General features: G+C 38.8%; 1 protein-coding gene across 2 annotated transcripts in view; it reads left to right on the top strand.

The window, feature by feature from the left end:
* The window catches only part of INTS4 (integrator complex subunit 4), a 117,872-nt gene that overhangs the window by 75,299 nt on the left and 15,805 nt on the right, over window positions 1-26,768 (top strand). For both annotated transcript variants that reach the window (XM_019449924.2, XM_019449925.2), the window contains 7 exons: window positions 4,805-4,947; window positions 7,776-7,891; window positions 10,379-10,512; window positions 11,581-11,738; window positions 20,853-20,946; window positions 23,637-23,717; window positions 26,221-26,351. In XM_019449924.2, the coding sequence (XP_019305469.1) occupies window positions 4,805-4,947; window positions 7,776-7,891; window positions 10,379-10,512; window positions 11,581-11,738; window positions 20,853-20,946; window positions 23,637-23,717; window positions 26,221-26,351 (857 nt within the window). The remainder of the gene's footprint in view (window positions 1-4,804; window positions 4,948-7,775; window positions 7,892-10,378; window positions 10,513-11,580; window positions 11,739-20,852; window positions 20,947-23,636; window positions 23,718-26,220; window positions 26,352-26,768) is intronic.

The following is a 26,768-nucleotide window of genomic DNA, read 5'->3' as shown; positions in this document are numbered from 1 at the left end:
GGGTTCAATGTAGTAACATACACTTAGTGGATGCTTAGTAAACATGTCCTAGAACAGATCTGCACAGCTCAGCTGTATAACTAGGAATTTCTTAAGAAACACAGTCAAAATTATTTTCTTATTACTTTGAATATAGTTTTTCCAATTTATCAATATAGCTGCCTCCTATCAGTGGTGGTGATTTGTTCGTATGGGAAGCATTGTGTCTAATGGTTAAGTTCACGGCATGTAGAACCAGACAGATTGGAATCAACCTGTCAGTCCTTGTCTTTGGTCTTTCCTTTTCACCTGGGTTTTTTTGTTTCTGTTTTTGTTGTTGTTTTGTGTTTATTAACCACCTATTATGTGGTAGGCACTGTGTTAAGGAGGATACAGTAGTGGGCAGGAACCATGGTGCTGCTCTCGTGGACCTTATAATTTAGGTATGAGGGAGGTAGACAGATACAACATAATGAAGGTATAGTAATAAACTGAGTGAGGAGCTCATGACAGAAAGGAGTGAGGTCCCATGGGAGTATGTCATAGAAGCACTTGGTCTGTAGGGGCTAAGGGGGTGCAGCAAGCAGGGAAGGCTTCTGAAGCTGATCTCTGAAGAAGGAATTAGGCTCTCACATGGCAGGAAGAGTTGGGAATGCGGGGTATAAGGCTATTCCAGGAAGAGGAGCAGCAAGTCTAGAAACTGTGGTAGGCAGAAGCATGGGCAGTGGAGGGACCAAAAGAGAGCCTGGCTGTACAAAGAGCACTTCGTGTGTGGTATGAGATTAGGCCTGGAGGTGAATGGGACCAGCTCTTGCAGAGCTTTGAAAATCATATTAGGTGGGCTGTCTGGGTAGCTCACCCACAAGCTCCGACTCTTGATCTCAGCTCAGGTCATGATCTCACGGGTTCCTGAGTTCAAGCCCCACATCGCTTGTCTGCACAGAGCCTGCTCAGGATGGTGTCTCTCCCTTTTTCTGCCCCTTCCCCACTTGCACCCTCTCTCTGTCTTTCTCTCAAAATAAATAAATAAACTTAAAAAAAGAAAATCCTATTAAGAGAAGAACACCTGGAAGTTATTCAGGGTGTCCTACCAACTTTGTGACTTTGGACAAGTTATTTATTCTCTCTGGTCCTTGGTTTTCTCAAGTATAAAGTGAGGATAATTCCACATATTCATTTGTTTCTTATGAGAATTGAAAGTGAATTCATGTAAAATGCTTGGCACGTTAGTAGTTCATAATATTGATAAAGTCATTCAGAAAAATATTTCCTGATTTATTTTTTACGGAGTCTGATTCTGTGCCAGGTTCTGAGGATGTGAAAGACAGTACTAGTTCTTACCTCTGAGTTGCTCACGGTTTTATAGAGAAGGCAGAAGTATAGATCAGTAATTATAAGATAGTATCAAAAGTAAGCTAAGGAATGACATTCTAGCCAGAGCGATAGCATATGGCCACAGATGAAGGCTGGGAAGGCCGAAATGGCACAGCATGGACAGGGATGTTGAGAAGTTCACGTGGCTCTGAGGGAGAAATGAGCAGAGAAGCGATTGTTAAGGACTTTGTATGCAGTGCTGGGGAGCCTGAGCTTTGCCCCACAAGTGTGGGGAAGCTAAACGAGGTTCCTAAACAGAGCAACGACATGGTCAGATGTGCTTATTAAGAAGCTGGTCCAGGTAACTCTGCGGAGTGAAAAATTGAGAGACCTGCAGGCTGAAGGAGGGTTTCTGGAGAATGAAGAAAGCATGTTTCCAACCCGTCCTCTGATTGTTAGATTTTGCTATGTGAATACAGACATATTCTTTAAAGTTTTTAGTTTAATTTCTTTCACGTATTAAGTAAAACTTAATACTATAAAACTTATAGGAGAAAATATTTGTGACCTTGGATTAGACAAAGATTTCTTAGATATGACACCAAAACTTAACCCATAAGAGAAGTAACTAGATTAAATTGGACTTTATCAAAACTTAAAAGCTCCTCAGAAAGACACTTTTAAGTAATTATAAGAACAGCACAACAACGTAAATGTATTTAATGCTATAGAACTGTACACTTAAAATGTATGTTGACTAAAAATGGTAAATTTTATGTTGTGTTTATTTTACTACAATACAGAGAGATACTAGGATCAGATCAAACATATATAATGCCTTTAATATATACACTGTACAAAAAGGTGAGGGTGGACTTGGAAACAAACATCCATAGAGGGAAGGTGATGTGAAGGCAGAGAGAATGCCATCTATAAGCTAAGGAATGCCAAGGCTACCGGAAGCTGGAGAGGCCTGGCACAGTCTTCTTCATAGCCTCAGAAGGAACCAGCCCTGCTCATACCTTGATTCTGAACTTCAGGCCTCCAGAGCTAAGACAGTAAATTTCTGTTTTCCTAAGCAAAAGGAAAACCTGGTTTTGAAAAAACATACCATAGACTGGCAGAAAATATTTGCAAGACACATCTGATAAAGAATATGTAAAGAATTCTCAAAATTCAATAGTAAACAAACCATCCAATTACAAAATTAGCAAAAGATTTGAACAATACTTAAGCAAAGAAAATAAATAGTGGCAAATAAGCACTGCATTAGTCATCTTTGGAAGATTCTTTATATAATAACAAGTAATGATAATAAATAATCAACTTATTTTGGAAACTGGTAAATTAAGGAATCAAGCATTAATCCTCCCTTTTCCTGTACAAATTGAACTTCATGATAACCAGCTAGTTGATAAGGGAAGTTTCTCTTTATAGAAGTTTTCCATTAATAAATAAAGAAGAATGATAGGACTTGTACAGCAGTTTTACAACTTTAGTGAATTAGTAATCGAGGCAGTGATTACCAGTGGTTACTAACATCACAAAAGAGAAACAGGTGTCATATCGTTCCTGAGGGAAGCACACCGTACCACCTGTGAAGTGGTCTTATAAGAAAAACATAAATCTGATCAAGCCTTTAAATCTAAGTACCATCACAGGATATACAGGGAAATATTACTGGGCGGGAAATGTGAGGTATTTTACATATTAAAAGATGCTTAATGGCACACCTAGCTGACTCAGTCTTTCAGCTCAGGTCATGACCTCATTGCTCCTGAGTTCAAGCCCCGCCTTGGGCTCTGTGCTGACAGCTCAGAGCCCGGAGCCTGCTTCAGATTCTTTCTCCATCTCTCTGCCCCTCCCCTGCTTGTGTTCTTGTGTTCGTTCTCTCTCTCTCTCTCTCTCTCTCTCTCTCTCTCTCTCTCTTTTTCTTTGTTTTTCTCTTTCTCTCAAATATAAAATAAAAAAAAATGTTAGAGAAAAAGATGCTTAAGGAGTATATTACCCAATTGTAACGTGTGGACCTTAGTTGTATCTCGTCTAGAATAAACAAACTTTGTAAGTCAGAGAAATTTGAATATTGGCTGGATATTTGATAATAAAGAATTATTAAATTTTTAGACATGATAATGGTTTTGTGATTTTTTTTTTAAGGTAAGGAATCAAGGCACCTGGGTGGCTCAGTCACGTGAGCATTGGACTCTTTTTTTTTTTTTTAAATTCAGGTTAACATACAGTGCAGTATTGGTTTTAGGAGTAGAACCCATTGATTCATCACTTACCTGTAACACTCAGTGCTCATCCCAACAAGTGCCCTCATTAATGCCTATCACACATTTTGCCCATCCCCTACCACTGACCTCCCTTCCAGCAACCCTCAGTTTGTTCTCTGTATTTAAGTGTCTCTTATGGTTTGTCTCCCTCTCTGTTTTTATCTTACTCTTGATTTTGGCTGAGGTCATGATCCTGGGGTACAGGAATCGACCCCCAAGTCAGACTCTGCACTGAGTGTGGAGACTGCTTAAGATTCTATCTCTCCCCCTCCACCCCTCTCCCCAGCTCATATGTGCTCTCTCTCTCTCTCAAATAAAAAAAAAAAATTAATAAAATAAGGAATCACTTAGAAAATATTTATGGAAATGTGTACAAATGAAATGATATGATTTCTCTGGCTTCAAACCAGTCTGATTGGGAGGAGTGGATAAAGGTATAGATGAAACAAGATTGGCTATGAGTTAATTGTTGAAACTGAGGGATTTATTATGTCTATTTTTGTATACATTTCAAATTGTCTACGTTGAAAAATTTTGAAGAACTGACAACAAATGGTATGGAGACAGCCAAGAAGAACAGAACTGATATGTGTATGTTTCTTTTAGCATTAGGAAGTTGTTGGTGACCTTTTCCAATCATTTTAGTGAGGTGGAGCAGGTGTTGGGGATGGAAGAGGCCATTCCTCTAACACCGCCTTATAGTACTCTCTTTTTATTTACTCTGCTCTAGCCACATGGGCTTCCCTGCTATTTTTCAAACATGCTTCCATTTCATGGTCTTTATGTTTGCTCCTCCCTTTCATTATCCTAGGTAAAATACCCCACCTATCTGAGTATTCTTACCTTGAACTTGCTTTATAGTTTCTCCAGAGTACTTATCACTGTCTGACCTATATAGTTATTTATTTTTGTCTTTTCACTAGAATGAAGCTCCTGAAAGCAGAGATTTGATTTCAGTTGATGTTATGTCCCTAGCACTTGGTGTACATCATAGGTGCTTGATAAATGTTTAATAAGTGTTCAGTAAATGTTGAATTTGTATGAATGAATGAACCAATGAATGAATTCTTCAGATCTCAGTTAATTACCTCTTCTGTGAAGTCTTCTCAACTGCTAGTCCCTCTCCTCCCAGGAAGTTGAGAGACTCTGTATCCTGTAGTCCCATTGTAACTTGTACACTCTCCCATAATAAGCTAATCTACAGTGACTGCTTTTAATATGATCTTTTTTTAAAGGATTCATCCAGGGATATTCGAGAGGCTCTTCACGAACTTTTATGCTGTACTAATGTTTCAACCAAAGAAGGGATTCATCTTGCACTGGTGGAGCTGCTGAAAAATCTAACCAAGTACCCCACTGATAGGGACTCCATATGGAAGTAAGGACTTTTTGCTCATTTGTTCACTGAGTCCAATAATGTGGTGAATGCACAGTATTGACATTATTCAGTGGCTCATCATAGATTAAGGGTATGACTCTCAATTTTGCCTTCAATTTAGAAACCTGACTCAACTGGACACTCAGGAGTCTAATTCCTAAATTGAATATCACATTTTAGATTATTTATTTGTCCATCCATCTGCCTAGCAGATAATATGTGCCTGCTACCATATACTTACTATGTGCCAAGCCCTGTGGTAAGTGTTAGAGGTACAGAGATGAGTTGATTAGGTTCCTTTTCTCCTATATAGTGTTAACCACTTCTTTGTCTCTTTTGCATTTTGTGTAGGATCACAGCCATAGTTACAGAGATTAGATGCAGGACTTGGCACTTTATCTACAAATGACAATCATTTTTTCCCTTGGTTACCTGTACCTTTACTGACTAGAGTCAAATTTACCATTGTTCATGAATTGCTGTTTGAAGAACTACTTGCATACGTTTATTATAAAATGTATGTTATTGTGCCCCACATATTTAAGTCAGCTTATGTGATGAGATCACTCTAGTGGTATAATTTATTGATTTTTCAGAAAAATTCGTTACTAAAAATAGAAAAACTGGGTCAGATCAGGTACTTGTAGGATATATTAAAACTGAAAATACCAGGGGAATCTTCAAGGAACACTCAGTCATTTGGGGTGTGGGGGTTATAGTGGGGAAAAACACCTGTATCAGTATCTGTAGTTCTGTGGCAACACAGAACTTGCCTTAACATAAGATATGGGGTTATTACCAGAATATTTATATAAGACTGTCTTTATTGGGTGATTGTAGACAGAAAGCTCTTTCACCTTATAGTGCTCCAAAAGATTTTGAAGTTACCTATTCATTATCATTTGAATTTTCATCTCTTTGCATGAATGGTGGCTTTACTTAGGAATATCAAAAAGAATGTGGTAAAAGAGTAAAGGAATAGTCAAAGTGGCATTTTATTTTTCTTTTTTTTAGTATATGTGCTGCCAAAGCAAGCACAAGAGTGGCATATTTTTACAACATTTTTAAAGATAGATAAATGAAAGTTTTGAAGAAGGTAGTTTATTCTGTTTATATGACCCAGTCACTGTGCTAGGTGCCATGGAGAGTTAAAAACAGATTCAACTCAGAGATCTAGCCTTCAAATATCAGGAAGGGCGAGAAGTAGGGAATATGTAGATGAGGAGGTGGATGAGACAGAAAAAATGTTACAAGTCAGAAATGAAGTCCAGTTTTAGAGAGCCCCAGGTGCTTGGGAGATCCGAATACAATAAATAGGAAATCAAATAAAGGAGTGGTACCTGGAGGTCAAACTATAAAATTTACAATGTCCCCTAAAACAGAATGAGAAAAGGGTTGAGAGAGTTCAGAAAACTAGTGCAGTAAGTGCTTTTCACATAGGAGGAAAAGTAGAACCGGGGAAACGTGTGCTTTCCTAAAAAGATCGAGTATTTGAAATGGGATACCTATCATACTCCATATATCCATGAATTTGTTCATGGTGTTTGTTTTTTCTCTATTGCCAGTCTACCTATTCTCCAGTCCCTGGTGAACTCCCATCTCCTTTGTGAAACCTTCTCTATCATGGTGATCTCTTCTACCTTTGACAGGTAGAAAACAGAGTATCATTCATTTGGTAGTTCATTAACTTGTAGTACTTGTCATCTTTGCCCTAGCTGGATCATAAACTCCAAAAGAATAGAAATAAGGATTTAATTTCTTTTTAATTCAGCACACCTTCTAAACCATAATAATAATAAAATGCCTAATTACCAGTACACATGTAGTTCTTTATAGCTTATAAAGGGTTTTCTTATAGTCCTAATAGTTAACTAATAGCTGCTTAATAATAGCTAATTGAGTTCTTACTATGTGACCCTTTGCTAAGTACTTTTTATTTATTATCTCATTTAATCCTTACAGCAACTGTATGAGGCAATGATTTTTTAATCCCATTTTGTAGTAAGAAACTTATCTGCCCAAGGCCACACAGTTATTAATTTTCACGTTTCAGGTCTCTTCTGATTTCAGAACTTCACCCAGGATATCAGTTAGAATGCTTTTGCATTTTTGTAATAGAAAATCTGACTAAAAGTGGCTTAAACAATAAGGTCTAATTTTTTGGCATGACAAGTCAGAAAGTTGGTTTCAGGATTGGTAATTCAGTTTAACAGGGTTAGTAATCTGGTTGATTTCTCTGCAGTTCCCTTGGCTTTCTTCTCATTAGTTGCAAGATGGCTGCCTCATAAGATAGTATCTTAAGGCAGAAAAGAAAAGGTATACCTTCTCACACATTTCTCTTTTTATTTGATTAGGAGAACATTCCTGAGAAGCTCCCCACTAGACTTTCCTTCTTGCTCCTTTGACCAGAAATGGGTTACTTTATTACCTGCAAAGCAGTCACTGGAAAATGGGAGTGGGATTGCCATGATGAGTTTAGACCAATTGTTGTTGAGCCCTTGGGCTGGACCTACCTTCTCTGAGCACCTACCTGATATCCGAGGAAAGACAGGGTTTTCTTGGCAAGGAAAATAGGGAAAATGGCTGTTGGTTAAATAACCAGCAGTAATTTATGTCATACTAGCCCTTTAATTTTCATAATAGGAATTGTTTTAGATGAATTAACTGAGTTCCAGAATCATTGAATGACTTATCTGAGGTCACAGAGGTAGCAAAAGTAGATGTTTGAGAATTTGCAATTCTGAATCAGGTTTTCTGATTCCAGTCCCCAGTACTTTTTAAAGCATATATTAAGTTATTAAGGTGGGCTCTCATTTTGTTTGTTTCAGATGCTTGAAGTTTCTGGGAAGTCGACATCCAACCCTGGTGCTTCCCTTGGTGCCAGAGCTCCTGAGCACCCATCCGTTTTTTGACACAGCTGAACCAGACATGGATGATCCAGCTTGTATCCTCTGTGCTCAGGACAGACTCTGCTGATTTAGTGGGGGGTGTTTTGGCATCTTTTTCTGCAATGTAGCTGGGGGTGGGGGTCCAAGTTTATTTTTTTTCATTTCTTTTAGTTAAGAGTATATCCTGAGGGAGCCTGGTAGTTATTATTCTTAGCTTTCATTCATGTTTTCACAGTAATTCACACTTGCTATTTACTACTGCTACTACTACTATAATAATAATAACAATTATTATTATTGTTCTTTATTTTTTTTTACCATTTCTTGAGCCCCTGCTATATTCCATACACCGTTTCATGCCTTATACATTTACTACTGATCTTCCAAATACCCCTGGGAGAAGGTATTATTCCCGGTTTACAGATGAGGAGACTGAGGGTTAGAGAGTCTAAATAACTCTCCAAGCAGCAAATGTGGGATTCAAAGACGTCTTTGTTTTTAAAACCTATGAGCTTTCCCCTTGTGTTACTCGGAGTTTAACTTTATCTGCAGCCTGAGGAGGGGATGTGTTGAGCTAGACTGCAGGATTGCTTTGCCTCTGATACAAGTTCAGTGGGTTTGTGATAACCAGGGAAAGCATGTCCTGCAGTGGTTTTCCAGTAATGGGAATACATTTACATCGGCGCATCCACACTCTCTGAGGGTTCTTTTCTCTCTATAGCAGATTCTTGGTGAGGTTTGGGAGGTATTAATGGAGATAAAGATCAGCCAAGTAAGTGCTTTTGTAAGTTGACCATGTGTTCTCTCTTAATTCTGTATGTTTATTTTCACAGTGTGTTTGGATACATTTTAAACAATCTGTTTAATTGATGTACTAACCATGCCTGACTTTGTGTTACCACTGAGAAAGGCACATCCCAGACCTTACCTCTAAATGTGTGATACTATAGCTGTTTGAAATTCAGCTCATTAGAGGGGCTTTTGGGCTATGTGTTATTACAAATTACACATGATGTATTGAAGTGCTCTGAAATCTGAAGGCCCTTTTACATTAAAAAAAAAAAAAAACAGTAAACATTTTTGGAAACCTGTTATGTTAAGATATTTTTCTGCATAGTTGGAAGATTGTGTTGTTTAGGAAATATGTTTGTCTGTTAGTGAAAGAAATTGCCCCCAAATGTAGTTTAAACAAGTTATGGTATTTACTTTTCTTCAAGGTAAAAGAAATCTGGAGGCACACAGTCTAGTTAGTGCTGGTATAGCAGCTCTGCATTATTCTTAGTGATCCTAGCTGCTTCTTTCTCTTCTGCCATTTTCAGTTGTCCAACATTGCTGTCAGAGCTCCAGTCGTCAGCCCTAGGTTCTGAGCAGAAAGCTAGAGAATATTTGGAGTAAAATGAGTATTCTGTTAGCAAAGAAGAATGGATATTGGGTAGGAAAATAGCAGGCACTTCTATAGGGATACATACGGAAGATTGGAAACTATGTTTATCTTTTAATTTCCAATTTTCTCTTTGTTATAAAATTAATATGAAAAGGAAAAAAATCCACACAGTTGAAAGAAGAAACTTCATACTTAACATTCAAAGTCCTACTAATCATAGTAATCAACCATTAGTATTTTGGTGTATTTCTTTTTTCCTTTTTTAAGCCTTGGGATTGTGTTTTTGCTGTTATTTTTTAACATAGTTTATCTCATCATCAAATATCTGATAATAAATAGCTGCCATCATATCCTCTATGTTAGAGCCTGGTTTTTGCACTTATGACAAAGTGCTTGTGATACAGAATTTCTACATTCTTCATAAATATGTTTTTCCTCTTTTTAAAGTTTATTTATTTTTGAGAGAGTGCAAGTTGGGGAGGGGGAGAGAGAGAGAGAGAGAGAGAGAGAGAGAGAGAGAGAAAATATGAATCCCAAGCAGGCTCTGGGCTCTTAGCAGGAGCCTGACATGGGCCTCAAACTCACAAACTGTGAGATCATGACCCGAACTGAAAGCAGGAGTCGAATGCTTCACCGACTGAGCCACCCAGGTATCCCCATAAGTACAATTTTTAATGATTGCGTAATACTCCATCAAGTAGATGAAACACAGGTGTATAAGTCATTCTCCTGGTTTGGGACACTTAGTTTGTTCCTGATTATTTGCTATTATAAATGATTCTGTACTATATGATTATTTACTTAGAATAAAATTTGAGATGTAGAATTACTCAACATTCAAAAGGCTCTTACTGTCTAGTGCCAAATTATTATCCAAAGGAATTGTGCCAGAATGTACCTTAGTAGGCCATGTACCAAAAGTTTCTATTTGTTAGTATTCTCAGCACCATCAGGCATTATTTTAAAAAACTTTTGGTAATTGGGGTGGTAATTGGGGTAACTTGGAGATGGGTAATGTATCTCATTGTTTTAATTTGCATTTATTTGTTAGAAAATTGTCATTTAATTGGACTTTTGGGGGTGGGAAGTTGGGACACCGGATTTTGGCCCAGCTCAACCTTTTGTACCTCCAGGTCTCCTTAACCCACTCACGCATCAGACATTGCAGTTTTGGTTCTTATTTTTAATGCTGCTAAAACCTGTCCAACAATGCCAGCATTGTTCTCAGATCATACCTTCAGGCACTATGCCTACCTCCGAGACAGTCTTTCTCATCTTGTTCCTGCCTTAAGGGTATGTTGAAAACAGCTATTGTCATTATTTTTGGTTTTTTGATTTTTGGTCCTTTGTGGTTGTCAAATAGCCAAAAGCAGACTATTTTCTCTGAAAACACGTTAGTTCATTCATTCTCTTTCTCTCTTGGGCTCTCTCCCACTGTTTTGTACTTTTGCTTCTATAACTTTTACTTTTTAAGAAGGTTCATATTCTAAATGTCCCTGAGTTATTGGTTATGTTATGTTAGGCAAGAAACAGGCATCTGGAATAGCATATTTTGGATCAAGGATTAGATTGTGTAACATTTTAACAATTACATGAAGCCATAATTTTCAGCAAGTTTATTTTTTAATAATAAACCTTTGTTTTTTTTAAAAACCTAGAGATACAGAAAGAAAAAAATTTTTTTAATTAACGATAATAATAATAATGGCAAATACTTATTGAATGCTAACTGTGTGCAGGCACTTTTCTGAGCTCTTGATTTGTGTTAACTTATTCCTGCTTAGGTGACTCTAAATGACTTTATTTAGAATAATTATATGTACGTGGTTAGAAAATCTAAACTATAAGTTACAAAATTAAAAGTGAAATCCTTTTTGCTCTCCCCCATCCCTTTCTTGGAGGGTAACTAGCAGTAAGAACAAGAATTATAATTACCATCATATGTAAAAATTTATAATTACCATCATTTAAAGCATGCTATATAAATTTATTTTGGAATAAATCATTTCCCTATGAATTGGAAGATCGAATGAAGTTTAAAAATAAATGTGACAACAGACTGATTATTAGCTCCATTTCTATGGTTAGCCCATTTATTTCAGTTAGCAATAGAAAATAATACTATACCATTCTCTTTTCTTTCCCCTTGCTGCTTGTGGTTATATTGTATAGACTATATTCATTTTCTCTCTCTCCATTTCTCTCACTGAAGCTAAGGAATGAGAGAAAGGTTGTTTACACAATTACCTCACCTGTTGTTCCTTTCCTGTATTTGACTCATGTTTTTTTCTCGTTTCTGTGTGTTACCAGAAGCTGAGCCACAGAATTTGATGGCACTATAACACCACTATGTTTGCTTAGTTACCAGGTAGAAAGCTAGTGTCATCGGCTGTTTCTGCCAATATCACACCTCATGAGGACCCTTCCCATCAGTTCCTGCAGCAAAGCCTTGAGAGGGTGTACAGTCTTCAGCACCTGGACCCTCAGGGAACCCAGGAGCTGCTGGAGCTCACCATCAGGTGAGATGTTTTTTTGACAGAGTTAATACTGTTGTTATGCTCAGCTCTTTTGATTTCCAGTGTTGGCCTATACTCACACATGGTTTTATGATCTGTTTATATTTGCATTAGTTTGGAGTTTGAGCATATTTCAAAGAAAAACTCTTTGTGTTCATGACCAGATTGATGATAAGCGCAAAACTCGAAGTATTAAAGAGAAGCTGTTTTTAATTTTTCTTTCCTTGCATATTAGTTATGATAGGTGACAGAAAATGTAAAGTAGCAGTGACTTAAACAAGAGGAAAGGTTAATTCTTTTTTGTAGGCAAGGCAGAGCTGAGATGGTTATCAGGGTCCTAGGTGCATTTTTTTCTCCATCTTCTAGATCAAGTGGTCTCTGTCTAAAGATCCAAACTCTGAACTATCCCCTCTGTACTCCAGGCTGCAGGAAAAAGGAAAGAGCAGGAGAAGGGCATCATTTCTAACCCCATAAATATATATATATACATACATATGTATCTATACATATACGTATCTATACATATATATCTGTGTGTGTGTGTGTGTGTGTGTATATATATATATATATATATATATGTATATATATTTTAGAGAGAGAGAGAGGGAGCACATGAGCAGGGGAGAGGGATTGAGGGAGAGAGAGAGAATCTCAAGCAGGCTCCATGCTCAGTGCAGAGCCTGACACAGAGTTCGATCCCATGACCCTGGGATCATGACCTGAACCGAAATCAAGAGTCGGGCACTCAACTGAGCCACCCAGGCACCCCTCCTCACGTCCTTTTAAAGACACTTCCCCATGGCACAAAAACAGACACTCAGATCAATGGAACAGAATAGAGAACCCAGTAATGGACCTACAAGCGTATGACCAACTCATCTTTGACAAAGCAGGAAAGAATATCCAGTGGAATAAAGACAGTCTCTTCAGCAAGTGGTGCTGGGAAAACTGGACAGTGATATGCAGAAAAATGAACCTGGACCACTTTTTTTCTTTTCTTTTTTTTTTTTATTTTTTATTTTTTTAATGTTTATTTTTGAGAGAGAGAGACAAAGTGTGAGTGGGGGTGGGGCACAGAGAGAGGGAGACACAGAATCCGAAGCAGGCTTCAGGCTCTGAGTTGTCAGAACAGAGCCTGACGCGGGGCTCGAACCCACGAACTGTGAGATCATGACCTGAGCCGAAGTCGGATGCTAAACCAACTGAGCCACCCAGGCTCCCCATGGACTACTTTCTTATACCATACACAAAAATAAACGCAAAATGGATGAAAGACCTAAATGTAAGACAGGAAGCCATCAAAATCCTCAAGGAGAAAGCAGGCAAAAACCTCTTGATCTTGGCCGCAGCAACTCATTACGTCTCCTGTGGCAAGGGAAACAAAAGCAAAAATGAACTATTGGGACCTCATCAAAATAAAAAGCTTCTGCACAGCAAAGGAAACAATCAGCAAAATGAAAAGGCAACCGATGGAATGGAAGAAGATATTTGCAAACAACATATCCGATAAAATGTTAGTATCCAAAATCTATAAAGAACTTATCAAACTCAACACCCAAAAAATAAATAATCCAGTGAAGAAATGGGCAAAAGACACGAATAGACACTTTTCCAAAGAAGTCATCCAGATAGATGGCTAACAGACACATGAAAAAATGCTCAACATCACTCATCATCAGGGAGATACAAATCAACACCACAATGAGATACCACGTCACACCTGTCAGAATGGCTAACATCAACAACTCAGGCAACAACAGATGTTGGCGAGGATGTGGAGAAAGAGGATCTCTTTTGCGCTGCTGGTGGGAATGCAAACTGGTGCAGCCACTCTGAAAAACAGTATGGAGGTTCCTCAAAAAATTAAAAATAGAGCTACCCTACAACCCAGCAATTGCTCTACTAGGTATTTATCCAAGTGATACAGATAATGCTGTTTCAAAGGGGCACGTGCACCCTCATGTTTATAGCAGTGCTATCGACAATAGCCAAAGTATGGAAAGAGCCCAAATGTCCATCGATGGATGAATGGGTAAAGAAGATGTGTATATATATACAATGGAGTATTACTCAGCAATCAAAAAGAATGAAATCTTGCCATTTGCAACCACGTGGATCGAACGAGAGGGTATTATGCTAAGTGAAATTAGTCATTCAGAGAAAGACAAATATAATATGACTTCACTCGTGTGAGGACTTTAAGCCATAGAACAGGTGAACGTTAAGAGAAGGGAAACAAAAGTAATATAAAAACAGGGAAGGGGATGAAATGTAAGAGACTCTTAAATACGGAGAACAAACAGAGGGTTACTGGAGGGGGTTTGAGAGGGCGGATGGGCTAAATGGGTAAGGGGCATTAAGGAATCTACTCCTGAAATCATTGTTGCACTGTATAGTAACTAACTTGAATGTAAATTAAAAAAAAAAAAAAAAAGACACTTTCCCCAAATTGCATGTTCTAATTTTACTTGCATCCCACTGACCAGAAGTTAAGTCACATGGCCATATAGCTGCTAGGAGCTAGGAAATGTAGTCTTTATTCTGGCTGACCAGTGCTTTGTTAACATTTGGTGGCTCTGATACTTAGGAAAAAGGGGAAGATACTGGGGAACAACCAGCAGAGTCTGCCAAACCTTATTAGGATGTCCTGAATGATAGGAGAAGAATTGAAATCCATTTGCCTTTAGCAAAAGCAATATCCATCTGCTTTTGTAAATAAGGTTTGGAGGCAGAGTTGAGTAGCACCATAGACACTGTATGGCCTACAAAGCCTAAAATATTTACCGTCTGACCCTTTACAGAAAGTTTGCTGACCCTGAAGTGATGCCTCTATCATATTTTGTTTTTTTCTTCTGCTCCCTTAACAGAGTGATTAGTTAAGGGCCACTATCTGAAGTTGTTGGCCCTGAGCCTAGGAAAATAAACTCTACCTTCTGACTCAGCCCCACATAAGTAAACATTTAGGTTTTGTTCTTGACAGTTTGTATCCTGTTGGCACTAAAGCAAGTGCAGAATATATAAAAGCAAGCTTGTTCATCAGCTGCAGTGCTGGCTGTTAGGTGCTCAGTAAACACCTGTTGATCTGAGTTGCCTGCATGTTCTGGTGAGAGCCCTGCTGGGCTTCAGGCTGGTGGGACCACTGTTCTAGTGCTGTGGTTGGTCCTGGACATTGTTTCTCACTTGAGTGCATTCTGAGGAGGGTGGCCAGGAAGGTGAAATATCCAGAAAGGAAAGCAGATGGTATAGTAGTTATTGATGACCTACTCTGTTTTACAAACATTACTGCAGTTAGATATTGTTACCATTTCACAGAGAAGAAATGGGAATTTGGGGAGGTGAAGCAATTTGCTAGGAAGTAGCAAAACTGAGATTTGAATCTAGTTTTGTTTGACTTTAAAATTGATGCTTTGTGGGGTGCCTGGGTGTCTCATTTGGTTAAGCATCCAACTTCAGCTCAGGTCATGATCTTGCTGTCCAGGTGTTTGTGCCCTGCATTGGGTTCTTTCCTTACAGCTCAGAACCTGAATCCTGCTTCAGATTCTGTGTCTCCCTCTCTCTCTCTGCCCCTCCCTCACTCACTCTCTCTCAACATTAAGGGGCACTTGGGTGGCTGATTCGGTTAAGTGTTTGATTTCGGCTCAGATCATGATCTTGTGGTTCATGGATTTGAGCCCCACATCGTGCTCTGTGCTGACAGCTCAGAGCCTGGAGCCTGCTTTGGATTCTGTGTCTCCCTCTCTCTTTGCCCCCACTCTGCTTGTGCTCTGTCTCTTTCACTCTCAAAAATATTAAAAAAAAATTTTTTTTTTAAATTAAAGAACAAAAAAACCACATAAATATTGATTTTTTGTGATGCGCAGCAGGCATATCTAAAAGGCGATTCCTGTTACATCAGATGACCCTTGGGGTTCTGCAGAACTTACATTTTTGGTAGTTGTTGCAAAGTGAAATGTTAGAGTTTCATACAGAAGTTTCTCTGATTAGGACTCTGATCACTTAGTTGTTAGTATTAGTTTGAAACAAACTTCACCATCATACGCACCCCATTCCCTTTGTTGTAATCCAGGAAGCACCCATTTAATCTAACTGAATCTCATCGATAGAATGTGTACTATAGTTTAGTTAGGGCCCTGGGAAATAATTTGTTTGTTCCTTGAATTTGACATAACTATTTTGTCTTCATCATTGTACCTTGGGTATTGTATAGGAGCTGAGTAAATATTTGTTGAAAACTGTAGTTGTGATCGCTTAACAAGGAATGAAGACTTTTTTTCTTTTTTGAAGCTTATTTATTTTTGAGATAAGAGAGAGAGTAGGGAAGGGGCAGAGAGAGAAGGAGACAGAGAATCCCAAGCAGGCTTTGCAACATCAGCACTGAACCTGACACAGGGCTTGAACCCACAAACCGTGAGGTCATGACCTGAGCCGAAACCAAGAGTTGGAGGCTTAACCAACTGAGCCACCCAGGTGCCCCAGAAATGAAGACTTCTAATATTGTTATAGATGGCATTTCCTTCTGGCCATTTCTCATCTCCAGATTTATGGATTTGTTGTTTGGTAAGGCTCTGCTGTCCTTGATCATAACAAGAGGTATATTGTCTGTCAAGCGCCTGCTATATACCCACTTTTTTAAATGCCTTATGAATTGAATTTGAAAACAATTTTATGAGAAGTACCCCATTTTTTAGAAGTACCCCATTTTTAAAATGAGTGAGGGAGCTGGGGGTTCATTCACTTGTTACACTGTTTTTGAGTATCCATCATATGCTAGGCAGAAGGGGTACAGTAGTAAACAAAATAGTTTCTGCTGTAAGAGATCTTATAGCCTGGTTGGGGAAATAGCTAGGTAAATAAGAAATGCAATATTGTGTTTTCCATGCTGCATTATGGGGAGTACAGGGTTCTCCAGGATAACAGAAGGGAGGCACCTAACCCTTCCCTGGATGGCTAAGCAGTTACCTGAAGAATGAATAGAAGTTCATCAAGTGAAGAAGGGAGAAGACTCTCCAGGACGGAGAAGATAGCAAAGTCTTGGACTAGAACATAGGTCTTTCTAGCCCTTCCATCTGGTCACACTGCTCTGTTTCTGGTTAACAGTTTGTAGGACACAAATGCACCTAGGATAATGAGATTTAAAATCCAAAGGAATTGATTGAAGCCTTAATTTTTATCATTTCCTAGGCTCATGATCTTGGGCCTCAACACCCTCATCTGTAATTTGAGGGTTGTATGTACCTGCTCATAGGACTGTTGTGAAGATTATTATCATGATCTATGCAAGGTATTTTGAGAATAGCAGTTACATAGATAATAGCCATTTATGAAATGTTTTAAAATTTAAATTGTGGCTCTTCTGACAGAGTAGACAAGCTCTTGACATTTTGTAAGTAAATCCAGTCCAAACTTTATAAATGCTACTTAGTGCCAACATGTGGACTAAGGATTGCTGAAGTATGTGTTCCTGGGAGGGGCACTTTTGCCCTCTCAAATCACATTTGTAGAAATATGACTTAATATGCATCTAGTTTTAAATCCATTTAGGTGTCATCTGTGTTTGATGCAGTTCATAAATAAATGAAAAGACTGTAGTGTGCCTGGGTGGCTTAGTTGCTTAAACATCTGACTTAGGCTCACGTCATGATCTCGTGGTTTGTGAGTTCAAGCCCCACATCGGGCTGTCTGCTGTCAGCACAGAGCCTACATCAGATACTCTGTTCCCCCTCTCTCTCTGCCCCTTCTCTGCTTTCTTTCTCTCTCTCAAAAATAAATAAACATTAAAACATACTTTAATATTAAATAAATAAATGAAATATGATATGGTTTATTAAAAAAAAAAAAAGATTTGTGGAGTTCAGACAGACCTGAGTTCAAGGCCTGTTTTTGCTACTCATTAGTCTTGAAACCTTGGGCAAACTGATCTTCCCTTTCATTCTCAGTGAAATAGGATTAATTGCAATTTGCAGTGTCAGGATTAAATAGGCTCAAGTAAGGAAACACCTAGCACACCTAGTATAGTGCACATAGATGGTGCTCTTTGTACCTGTCTCATTAAAGAGTTTATAGTTTCCTGATGGGTGTTTAAAATTAGGCTTCCTGAGGATTGTGGGCATAGATAGGCACAGAGAGGAAACAGTAGGATAAGGGCATTTTGTCCAGGGTTAACACGTTTCTTATTTTGCTTGTACAGTAGTTCAGATTTCCCGTGGCTGGTTGGGTTACATCTTGTTCTGTGCAACTGAGAACAATTGTGGCAGTGTAGGGGCTGTAGAATAGCTTAACACCGGATAGCCGTCAGCTAATGTATAGTCAGCTGGTCAGTGTTCACTATAATTGTTAACAGAAAGGCAGAATCTTCCTGGAGAGGAAACGTTTCAGAAATACAGCGATTCAGGGCTGTCTTCGCAAGAGAGACATCCGAGATGTGAAAAGAGGGACCAGCTGGCCACCAAAGTAGCATTGCACAGGTGTGGTTAGCTAGTACAGGGCCTTGCCTTTTACTGTGCTGGATTCCGACAACAGCACACTCCAGGAATCGCTCCAGCCACAAAACTCACCAGAGATGGATCTATAAGGCACTGGTCCTAATTTTTTCAGTCACTTGGGAAGAACTCATTCTGTGTCCTTTTCTGGGGCATCTCCTTCCTGATATCAAGGTCCGTAGGCGGCAGCATTAGCTATTAAAAAGTTGCATGAGGGGCACCTGGGTGGCTCAGTTGGTTAAGCATCTGACTTCTGCTCACGTCATGATCTCGCAGTTGGTGAGTTCCAGACCCGCATCAGGCTCTCTGCTGTCAGTACAGAGCCCACTTCTGATCCTCTGTCTCCCTCTCTCTTTGCCCCTCCCCTTTTCTCTCTTTTTCTCAAAAATAAATAAACATTAAAATAAACTTTTTTTTTTTTTTTTTTTTTTTAAGTTGCATGAGATTAGAGGGATGGGTTTACTCCAGTGGACAGTTTTGTACAGGCTATTGTGAAACTTTATATGATGAACTTTATATTGTGAAACTTTATGCCACTCCACTTTCCTTGTGACCCAGATCTTCAGGTTTTCACAGCTGTCATTTCTATATGAAATTTTGATGTTGCCATTAAAAAACAAGACCACTTTCCATGAATGCTTTCTGAGGTGGATTATTAGGTTACACAAACACACACACTTCTCCCCCCCCCACCAAAAAAAAAAAAAAAAAAAAGAAAAAAGAAAAACAATGTGTTGTGTTTTTTTTTGTAGATGTATAGTGTTTCCCCAGAAGAATTAAAGAAAAAATTTTTTAATGTTTATTTTTGAGAGAGAGAGAGACAGAGCATGAGTTGGGGAGGAGCAGAGAGAGAGGGAGACAGAGTCAGAAGCAGGCTCCAGGCTCTGAGCTGTCAGCACTGAGCCAGCCCAACTCGGGGCCCCGAACTCACGAACCGTGAGATCATGACCTGAGCTGAAGTTGGATGCTCACCCAACTGAGCCGCCCAGGCACCCCTATGTATCCCCAGAAGAATTTAAAAGAAACTGGCAATGATGGTTGCCTGTGAGAAGGGTGTACTGCTTAGCGGTGCAATGGGATAGGAAGGTGGACTAACTTAATTGCATATCCTATAGTATCTTTTGAATTCTATACTTCATTGGTTAATTCTATAGCTTGGTATGTATTGTCTATTCAACAGATTAAAAATTTGAAATCCATAATTCCAGCCCCCACACAATTTTATCTGTGTGTGCCACTCTCTGTTTTCTTGTCCACGGGCAGCTCTGTGTTATATTTTTGCAATCATTTTGTCTGTACCTGTATCCAGCTAGGATACTTTTAGTTTCAGGTATCTGACAACCTCATCTCAAACTAGCTTACAGTGGCTTTTTATTTCTTCATACGAATAGAAAATCGGAGGCAGTTCTAAGTATGGTATGGTCAAGTAGTTCATTTATATCATTGAAGATCCACTTCTTTTATCTCTCTGGATTTTTCTTATCCTCAGCATTTGCTTTATCCCACGGCTTTTTTCTTTTAGAGTTACAGTATGGCTGCCAGGCAGTCAGGACTGTAAGTGCTCTTGTTCAGTATAGCGCATGTTAGAGGTAGAGACAGAAAGACAGAGACACTCTCAGACCTGCTCCAAGCATGGACTATACGTCCTTGCATTAGGACTGACAAGGCCAACTTAAGTCACGTAACCGGGGAGATGACATATACTAATTGGCTTAGTTCAATCAGAATCTACCTGGAACTGGGTTTGAGGACATCTTCCCTTGAACAAAATCAGAGTTCAGTTAGTGAGGAAGAAGTACAGAATGGCTAAATGGGTAAGGAGCCAACAAAGTCTACTACAGTATCTTAAAAAAATTTTTTTTTTCCTGATGATAACAAAAAATACTTGTCTATTGTATGGAAAATAAAGCACAGTTGGGAGAAGGCACTAAAAAGCACCTAATACCTCTATCCAGAAAACCACTTTGCTATACTTTTCTTCTACACATAGTTTTTACATAGTTGAGATTATACACCTTACTACCATTTTATATTTTAATGTCTGTAGAATATTCCACTATAATAGTCTGTACAAGAGTGAATGTTGTGGGGGTATAAAGCAATTCATTTGTTTTTAAGCAATTTTTTAAATTTAAATTTTAGTTAACATACTGTGCAATATTGGTTTCAGGAGTAGAATTCCATGATTCATCACTTACATACAACACCCAGCGCTTATTTCTATTGGATATTCCCCGTAGAATCATTTCTCAGCATAAAGCTACTGATCAAAATATTTGACCATGTGTATGACTTTTATAATGTAGTGCAGTGTTACTTTCTAAAAGAACTGTATTTGCTTAAACTGCTACCAAAGCATGAGTGAACCAATTTCATTATAATCACTCCAGCATTGGGTTCTGTCATTGTGGGGCACCTGGTTGGCTCAGTCAGTAGAGCACACAATTCTTGATTTCGGGGTTTTGAGTTTGAGCCCCACAAAGGGTGTAAAGATTACTTAAAAAAATAAAGTCTTTGAGAAAGAATTTGTGACCAATTTATTTACTAGGTATAAAATGGTAAAATGCTTTTGATGTGATCTTTATATTGATATCATTATCCCTATCCAATGTGTGGCTTGGGGTTTTATTTACCATAGGGATCTGCAAAGACTTGGAGAACTCCAGTCTGAGTTAGCAGGAGTTGCTGACTTCTCTGCTACCTATCTTCGGTGTCAACTTCTTCTCATCAAGGTGGGCTTAAATCCATTATGTTTGTGACTGTGCTTATAATGTGCATAAAGTGTATAAGAATGCACTTGAATGGATTCAGCAGTTCTTTTAGGTCATTAATGTACAGTCTTATGTAGCTGCTTAGCAGTGGAGAAATTATTTACTTGGCAGTGTAATTATATTTGTCTCTAAAGAATTGTTAACTTGTGTGGGAATTTAAATTTTTTTAATTTGGAAGTATTCTTTTATCATTATATAATTAGAGTAGATTGGATAATCATTTTCATTAGAATCATATGGATTTTAAATTGGTTTTTATAATTTGATTAGCATAGAACTTTTATATTATTTTCTTAAAAATGCCAGTTTTACTTTGTCAAAGTCTTATTAGTCAAAGGTTGATTTCATTGCTTTTAAAATGGCCACCTTGCTGGCATTCTATATTAGGTGGTCAGATTTCATATATACACACACAAAGTTGGTAACCAAGAAGCTGTTTCAGTTTGCTGAGTTGAAAGTGTGTTCAATTAGTTCAGTAGCTTTCAGCTTCTGCAGTAGAGTTCTCTAAATTTAGGTTTAGGATTTAGGGGACCCCTCTTACTTTATATGCCTTTATCTTGGCTTTAGTTCCAAGCGTCTTTAGTTACTTATTCTTTAGAGTGATTATTATATTTTTTTAAGTTTTTTTCTTTTTTTTAAGTTTATTTATTTTGACAGAGAGGGAGCATGAATGCAGGAGGGGCAGAGAGAATCCCAAGCAGGCTTTGCACTGGAAGCAAGAGCCCGATGCGGGGCTCCAACTCACGAATGTGAGATCATGACCTGAATGGAAATTAAGAGTTGGAGACTTTACCAACTGAGCCACCTAGGCGCCCCTGAAGTAATTATGATATTTGACTAAAGTCAGAGTAAATGGAGTAGTTAGAAATTATTTCTCACTTTAAGATACGTGAGCTTAGGGCTTTGCAGGTGTGTGTATATATGTGGAGGTGGGTGTGTATACTGAAATAGGTTGGGATTTAAACAGCTCTTGTTTGGCTACATAGATTCTTTCAAATGTGTATGATGTGTATACCTGTGTAACCACCACCAGTCAAGATATAGAGCATTTCCATTATCCCCAAAAGTTCCTCTGTGCCATTTCGCAAAGTTTTTTGTCTTTTCCAAACCTCTGTGTAACAGGGCTAATAATAATTCTACCTAGGTAAGGACTGGTAACAAGCAAGGTGTGTAAGAGCCCTGTGCTTAGTGTTTGACACATAGTGAATGCCATGTCATTGTTGGTCTTCCTTCTTTCTTGGCTTCTTATCTCTATAAGGAATACAAGCAGGTCTTTAAAAAGAATCCGGTTTTCTACAGTAGAAAAAGAAAAGAAAATATTCCTACGAAGAACACAGAGCTATGTTGGTCAGTGTCATGGAGTGTCAGTGTAGGTAAGGGGAAAAGGCTTAGAACCAAAGACAGGCAAATGTTTGATAACAGGGTAAAAGCGAAGTAAATTCTGGCACAACTACTCAACAGTATATTCTGTAACCAGTAATGATCTTTATGAAGAATTATACACCATGACAAAATACAGTTAATGTTATGTACCAAAAAAGCATACAAAATTATTTCTGCTTTGAGACTACAGCTATATAAAAAGCATACATATAAGAAATGACTCGAAATGAATTTTCAAAAACAAGGGTAGTATGATTTGGGTGATTTAAAAATTTCTGTATCTATAATTTAGACCTGCTACTGTCTTAACTGGATCCGCACCAGGTACATGTGACTATTGATTACTTGAAACGTTAGTTCAAATTGAGATGTGTTATAAATGCTAAATACACACTGATTTCTTAGAGTTGGTATGAAAAAAGAGTGTAAACTATTAATTTTTTAAAATACTGACTTTTTAGTGAAATTATAATAAATACACTAGGTTAAATAAACTATACTATTAAAATTAATTTTACCTCTTTTTACTTATAAAAATGTGGCTACTAGAAAACATAAAATTATGTATATGGTTTATGTTATGCTTCTATTGGGAAATTGTTTAGGTTTTCTGTAAAGCCATTAAATTATGTCTGTAATGAGGAAGGACTGAAAATAAGGGACTACAGCAGAGATTTATAAGAGAGTTGAGAGATGGGGCCGTTCAGATGAGAGGAGAGAGATGGAAGGTAAAATTGCGGCTCTTAGTGCTCGTTTTGAACACAGATGGAGAGAGAGGGAGGAATCTAGGAAAGCCTGTTGATTTCTAGGTTGGGTATGTCAGTAAGGTGATAGGCTGTTCAAAGGATAGTGAACATGGGGCAAAATAAAAGCCCCATGGAAGGAGCTTGGAAGGAAGCTCAAGGAAGAAGGGTCGAGGCAGCCTAGGTAGTCTAGTGGCTCTGGGAACAAGGAAGGACGAGAACCCTGGAAGCTGGCTTGCTTGCACATTTTGGTGAGACCTGGATGGCTCCTGCCCTTTGCTTGCAAGCACTGATCTGATCTGGATGTAGGGACTTTGGGACAGGAATTGGATTGAATGGGGAGGAGCTCAAACCTTTGGTTTCCTCTTTCTTTATAGTAGGCAGGGCTTATTAGCTTAAAAGAATAAGATTGAGAGGAAGTCCTAATGCAGTAGATTTCCAAAGCAAAACAAACACATAAGCCTCAAATGACATGCCAGTCTTTTTGATCTCTTTGTTCGTTTCTCTCCTGATTTGTCTGTGTAGGCCTTGCAAGAAAAGCTTTGGAATGTGGCTGCCCCATTGTATTTGAAGCAGAGTGATTTGGCCTCAGCAGCAGCAAAACAGGTAAACGTATCGGGACCTTCTCAAATGGATCTCTTTCTAGGAATTGTCTTGTCTAAGTTGGAGTCAGAGGCTTTCACATGGCTCCACGCCTCTGTTGTGGCCTCCCCAGTTCTAGCCTGTGACAGAAGTTAGTGATATGAGAAGCAGCATAATTAGGGGACACAGCACTGGCTTGCTTGCTTCCTTCTTCCCTCCCTTCCTCCCTTCTTTCCTTCCTTCCTCCCTTTGTTCCATCCCTCTGTCCTAGGGCAGGGGGAAGAGAAAGGGAGACAGAAAATCCCAAGCAGGCTCCACAGTGTCAGCACAGAGCCTGACTCAGGGCTCAGTCTCACGAACTGTGAGATCGTGACCTGAGCCAAGATCAAACCGGAAGCTTAACTGACTGAGCCAGCTAGGTACCCTTTAACTGGATGATTTCTAAGATGCTTTATTGTTCTAAAAATATATTATTATCAGTTTGTATTTTAGATAGACTAGAATCCAATAAATACTGTCATAAATCGTTTATCTGAAAGTATAGCTGAACTCATTTTGAGGTTGTTTATATTTTTAGCCTGTACCATCTCTTGAATGTTAAAAGGTCCTTATGTTGTCCTCAGTTCATTAAGTAGCTTTTAATTATATTTGCCTTGAATTTATTTCTGTGTAGCTTTGAGCAGTTTCCCTTCATTCTTAGGTATTGGGATTTAGTGAACTCTTCTCTGGGTCATGTCTTCCAGATTGGGAGTCGGTATATGACCGAGTCATTATGACCCAGTAGCAAGCTAAAGATGGTGACTGTGATTGTTAAAGTACAGTTCACTAAGTAATTTCAGGTCTATTTTAATTATCACAGTAATCCCATTAGGTAAGAATAAATATTAAGTCCATTTTATAGATTGAACAGTTAAGGATCAGCAGGTTAAATTCATAGAGCTATCGGTAGTAGAATTAGGGAATTGAGCCCATAGCTCCTGATACCCACAGTGTTTTGTTTCCCTTGTTCTACTTGATCTTTCATCTGACCTAGATTCCTCCTCAGATCTGCTCTGTGGCTTATTGTAGGGGAATAGAGCCTAATGACTAGTACCCCAGAATGGCAAGGATGGGACCAGGGAGCAGTAATCTGAGAGGAAGAGGGGAAAGGAATCCTCATTACTAGGTTCCAGATACTGTACTAAGTGCTTTCCATGCTCCTTTTTATCCTTTAAATTTTATGACTTTGGGGCTGTTTCTTCCCTGTTTACAGATAATGAAACTGAGGCACTATGTAATTAACTTGTCTTACTGCCAGTTGTGGGAGAGTCTGGAGTCCTTTCTCTGACCCCAAAGCCCTCAAAGGAAGACAAGCACAGATTCGGGAGAGATGTATCATTGGGTGGGAGTAGCTGATTTGGATAGAAGAGAGCAAGAGCTTAATGCACTGGGCTTGAGCTGAGGTCATAGACATTGTTTTCTGCACTTGTTCTCTCTCCAGACTCCCTTCAACAGACCAGGCCCATAGAACAGTCTGTCTGGATGACTAATACGTGGTTAATGGTTCCTGATGCTAAATCCTTGAGGACTTTTCCTGGGGTCGGGTGTCCATACACAGTGTTTATTCATTTGTACCCACAGTTTAAGGGTAACAAACAGTGCTTTACAGTTTTATCAGTGATTAAACTTTTAATATCTTCACGTCATCAACTAAGATGACTTTGTTACCAGATGAAAGTCTTTTTTTTTTTTTAATTTTATTTATTTTTGAGAGAGCAAGTGAGCATGGGGGTTGGGGGCGGGCAGAGAGAGAGAAGAAGACAGAGAGTCTAAAGCAGGCTTTAGACTCTGAGTTGTCAGCACAGAGCCTGACAGAGAGCTCCAACTCAGGAGTCTTGAGATCGTGACTTGAGCCAAAGTCAGATCCTTAACCGACTGAGCCACGCAGCCACCCCAAAAGTCTTTTTTTTTTTTTTTTCAAGTATTATCTTTATTTGAGAGAGAAATAGCAAACAGGAGAGGGACACAGGGAGACAGAATCCCAGGCAGGCTCCACACTGCCAGCACAGAGCCCTCTGTGGGGCTCGAACTCACAAACCATGAGATCATGACCTGAGCTGAAGTCAAGAATCGGATGCTTAACCGACTGAGCCACCCAGGTGCCCCCCCGAAAATCTTTTTTTTTAACCAACAAAACAACTTACTCTCTTTTTGTAAGATATACTAAAGTAATTTCTCATAACACATATTAATTTTTATCAAATTACCCTAATTTCTCTCACCATAGGCACTTAAATATCTCAGTTCTGTATTAAAAATCAGTTCAGGGGTGCCTGGGTAGCTCAGTTGGTTAAGCATCTGACTTTTAATCTCAGGTCGAGTCTCAGTCTCAGGGTCGTGAGTTTGAGCCCTGCATTGGTCTCCATGTTAGGCATGGAGCCTACTTAAAAACAAAAACAAACTCAGTTCAGAATTTCACCTAGAATTCTGTGTTGCTCTCAAGACCATTATGATACTTTTACTGATTGTTAATTACCTTTCCTTATAGATCATGGAAGAGACCTACAAAATGGAGTTCATGTACAGTGGTGTGGAGAACAAACAGGTGGTGATTATCCATCACATGAGGCTGCAGGCCAAAGCCTTGCAACTTATAGTAACAGCACGGACTACTCGAGGGTAAGATGTGTGGCTGGCTAAAAGCGAGGCACAGTCCTTTCAAAGACGCTTCCAAATGCATTCAGAGATCTCACCAAAGTTAATGAGAAGTGAAAAGATACTTAGGAAAGATTAGCTAAGAGGTATACAAACTCTTCATTTTCTCAGATATTCCAAGTTCTATCTTTGGAACAAATTAAGTCTCTGGAAAACCCCTCCAGTGGCTCTCTGTTGCCTGCAGCACAACATAAGACTTCATTAGGCAGCACTGACATTCTTTTTGGTCCTTGCTAGATTTCTTTAAGAATTTAGTGCCAGGAACCATTTTTTCTCTTCTGAAGGGACTAGTAAGCTCTCCGAGACAGTAAAGACAAATTAAGACAATGTGCAGTATAGTGAGACTACCTTGTTCAAACCCAGACCTCTCCACTTCCTAGT

This window comes from Panthera pardus, unplaced genomic scaffold, assembly GCF_024362965.1.
Source record: "Panthera pardus isolate Hobbes unplaced genomic scaffold, ASM2436296v1 HiC_scaffold_12, whole genome shotgun sequence".
In the NCBI taxonomy this organism is placed as follows: Eukaryota; Metazoa; Chordata; class Mammalia; order Carnivora; family Felidae; genus Panthera; species Panthera pardus.
This window is presented reverse-complemented; position numbering and strand designations above follow the sequence as displayed.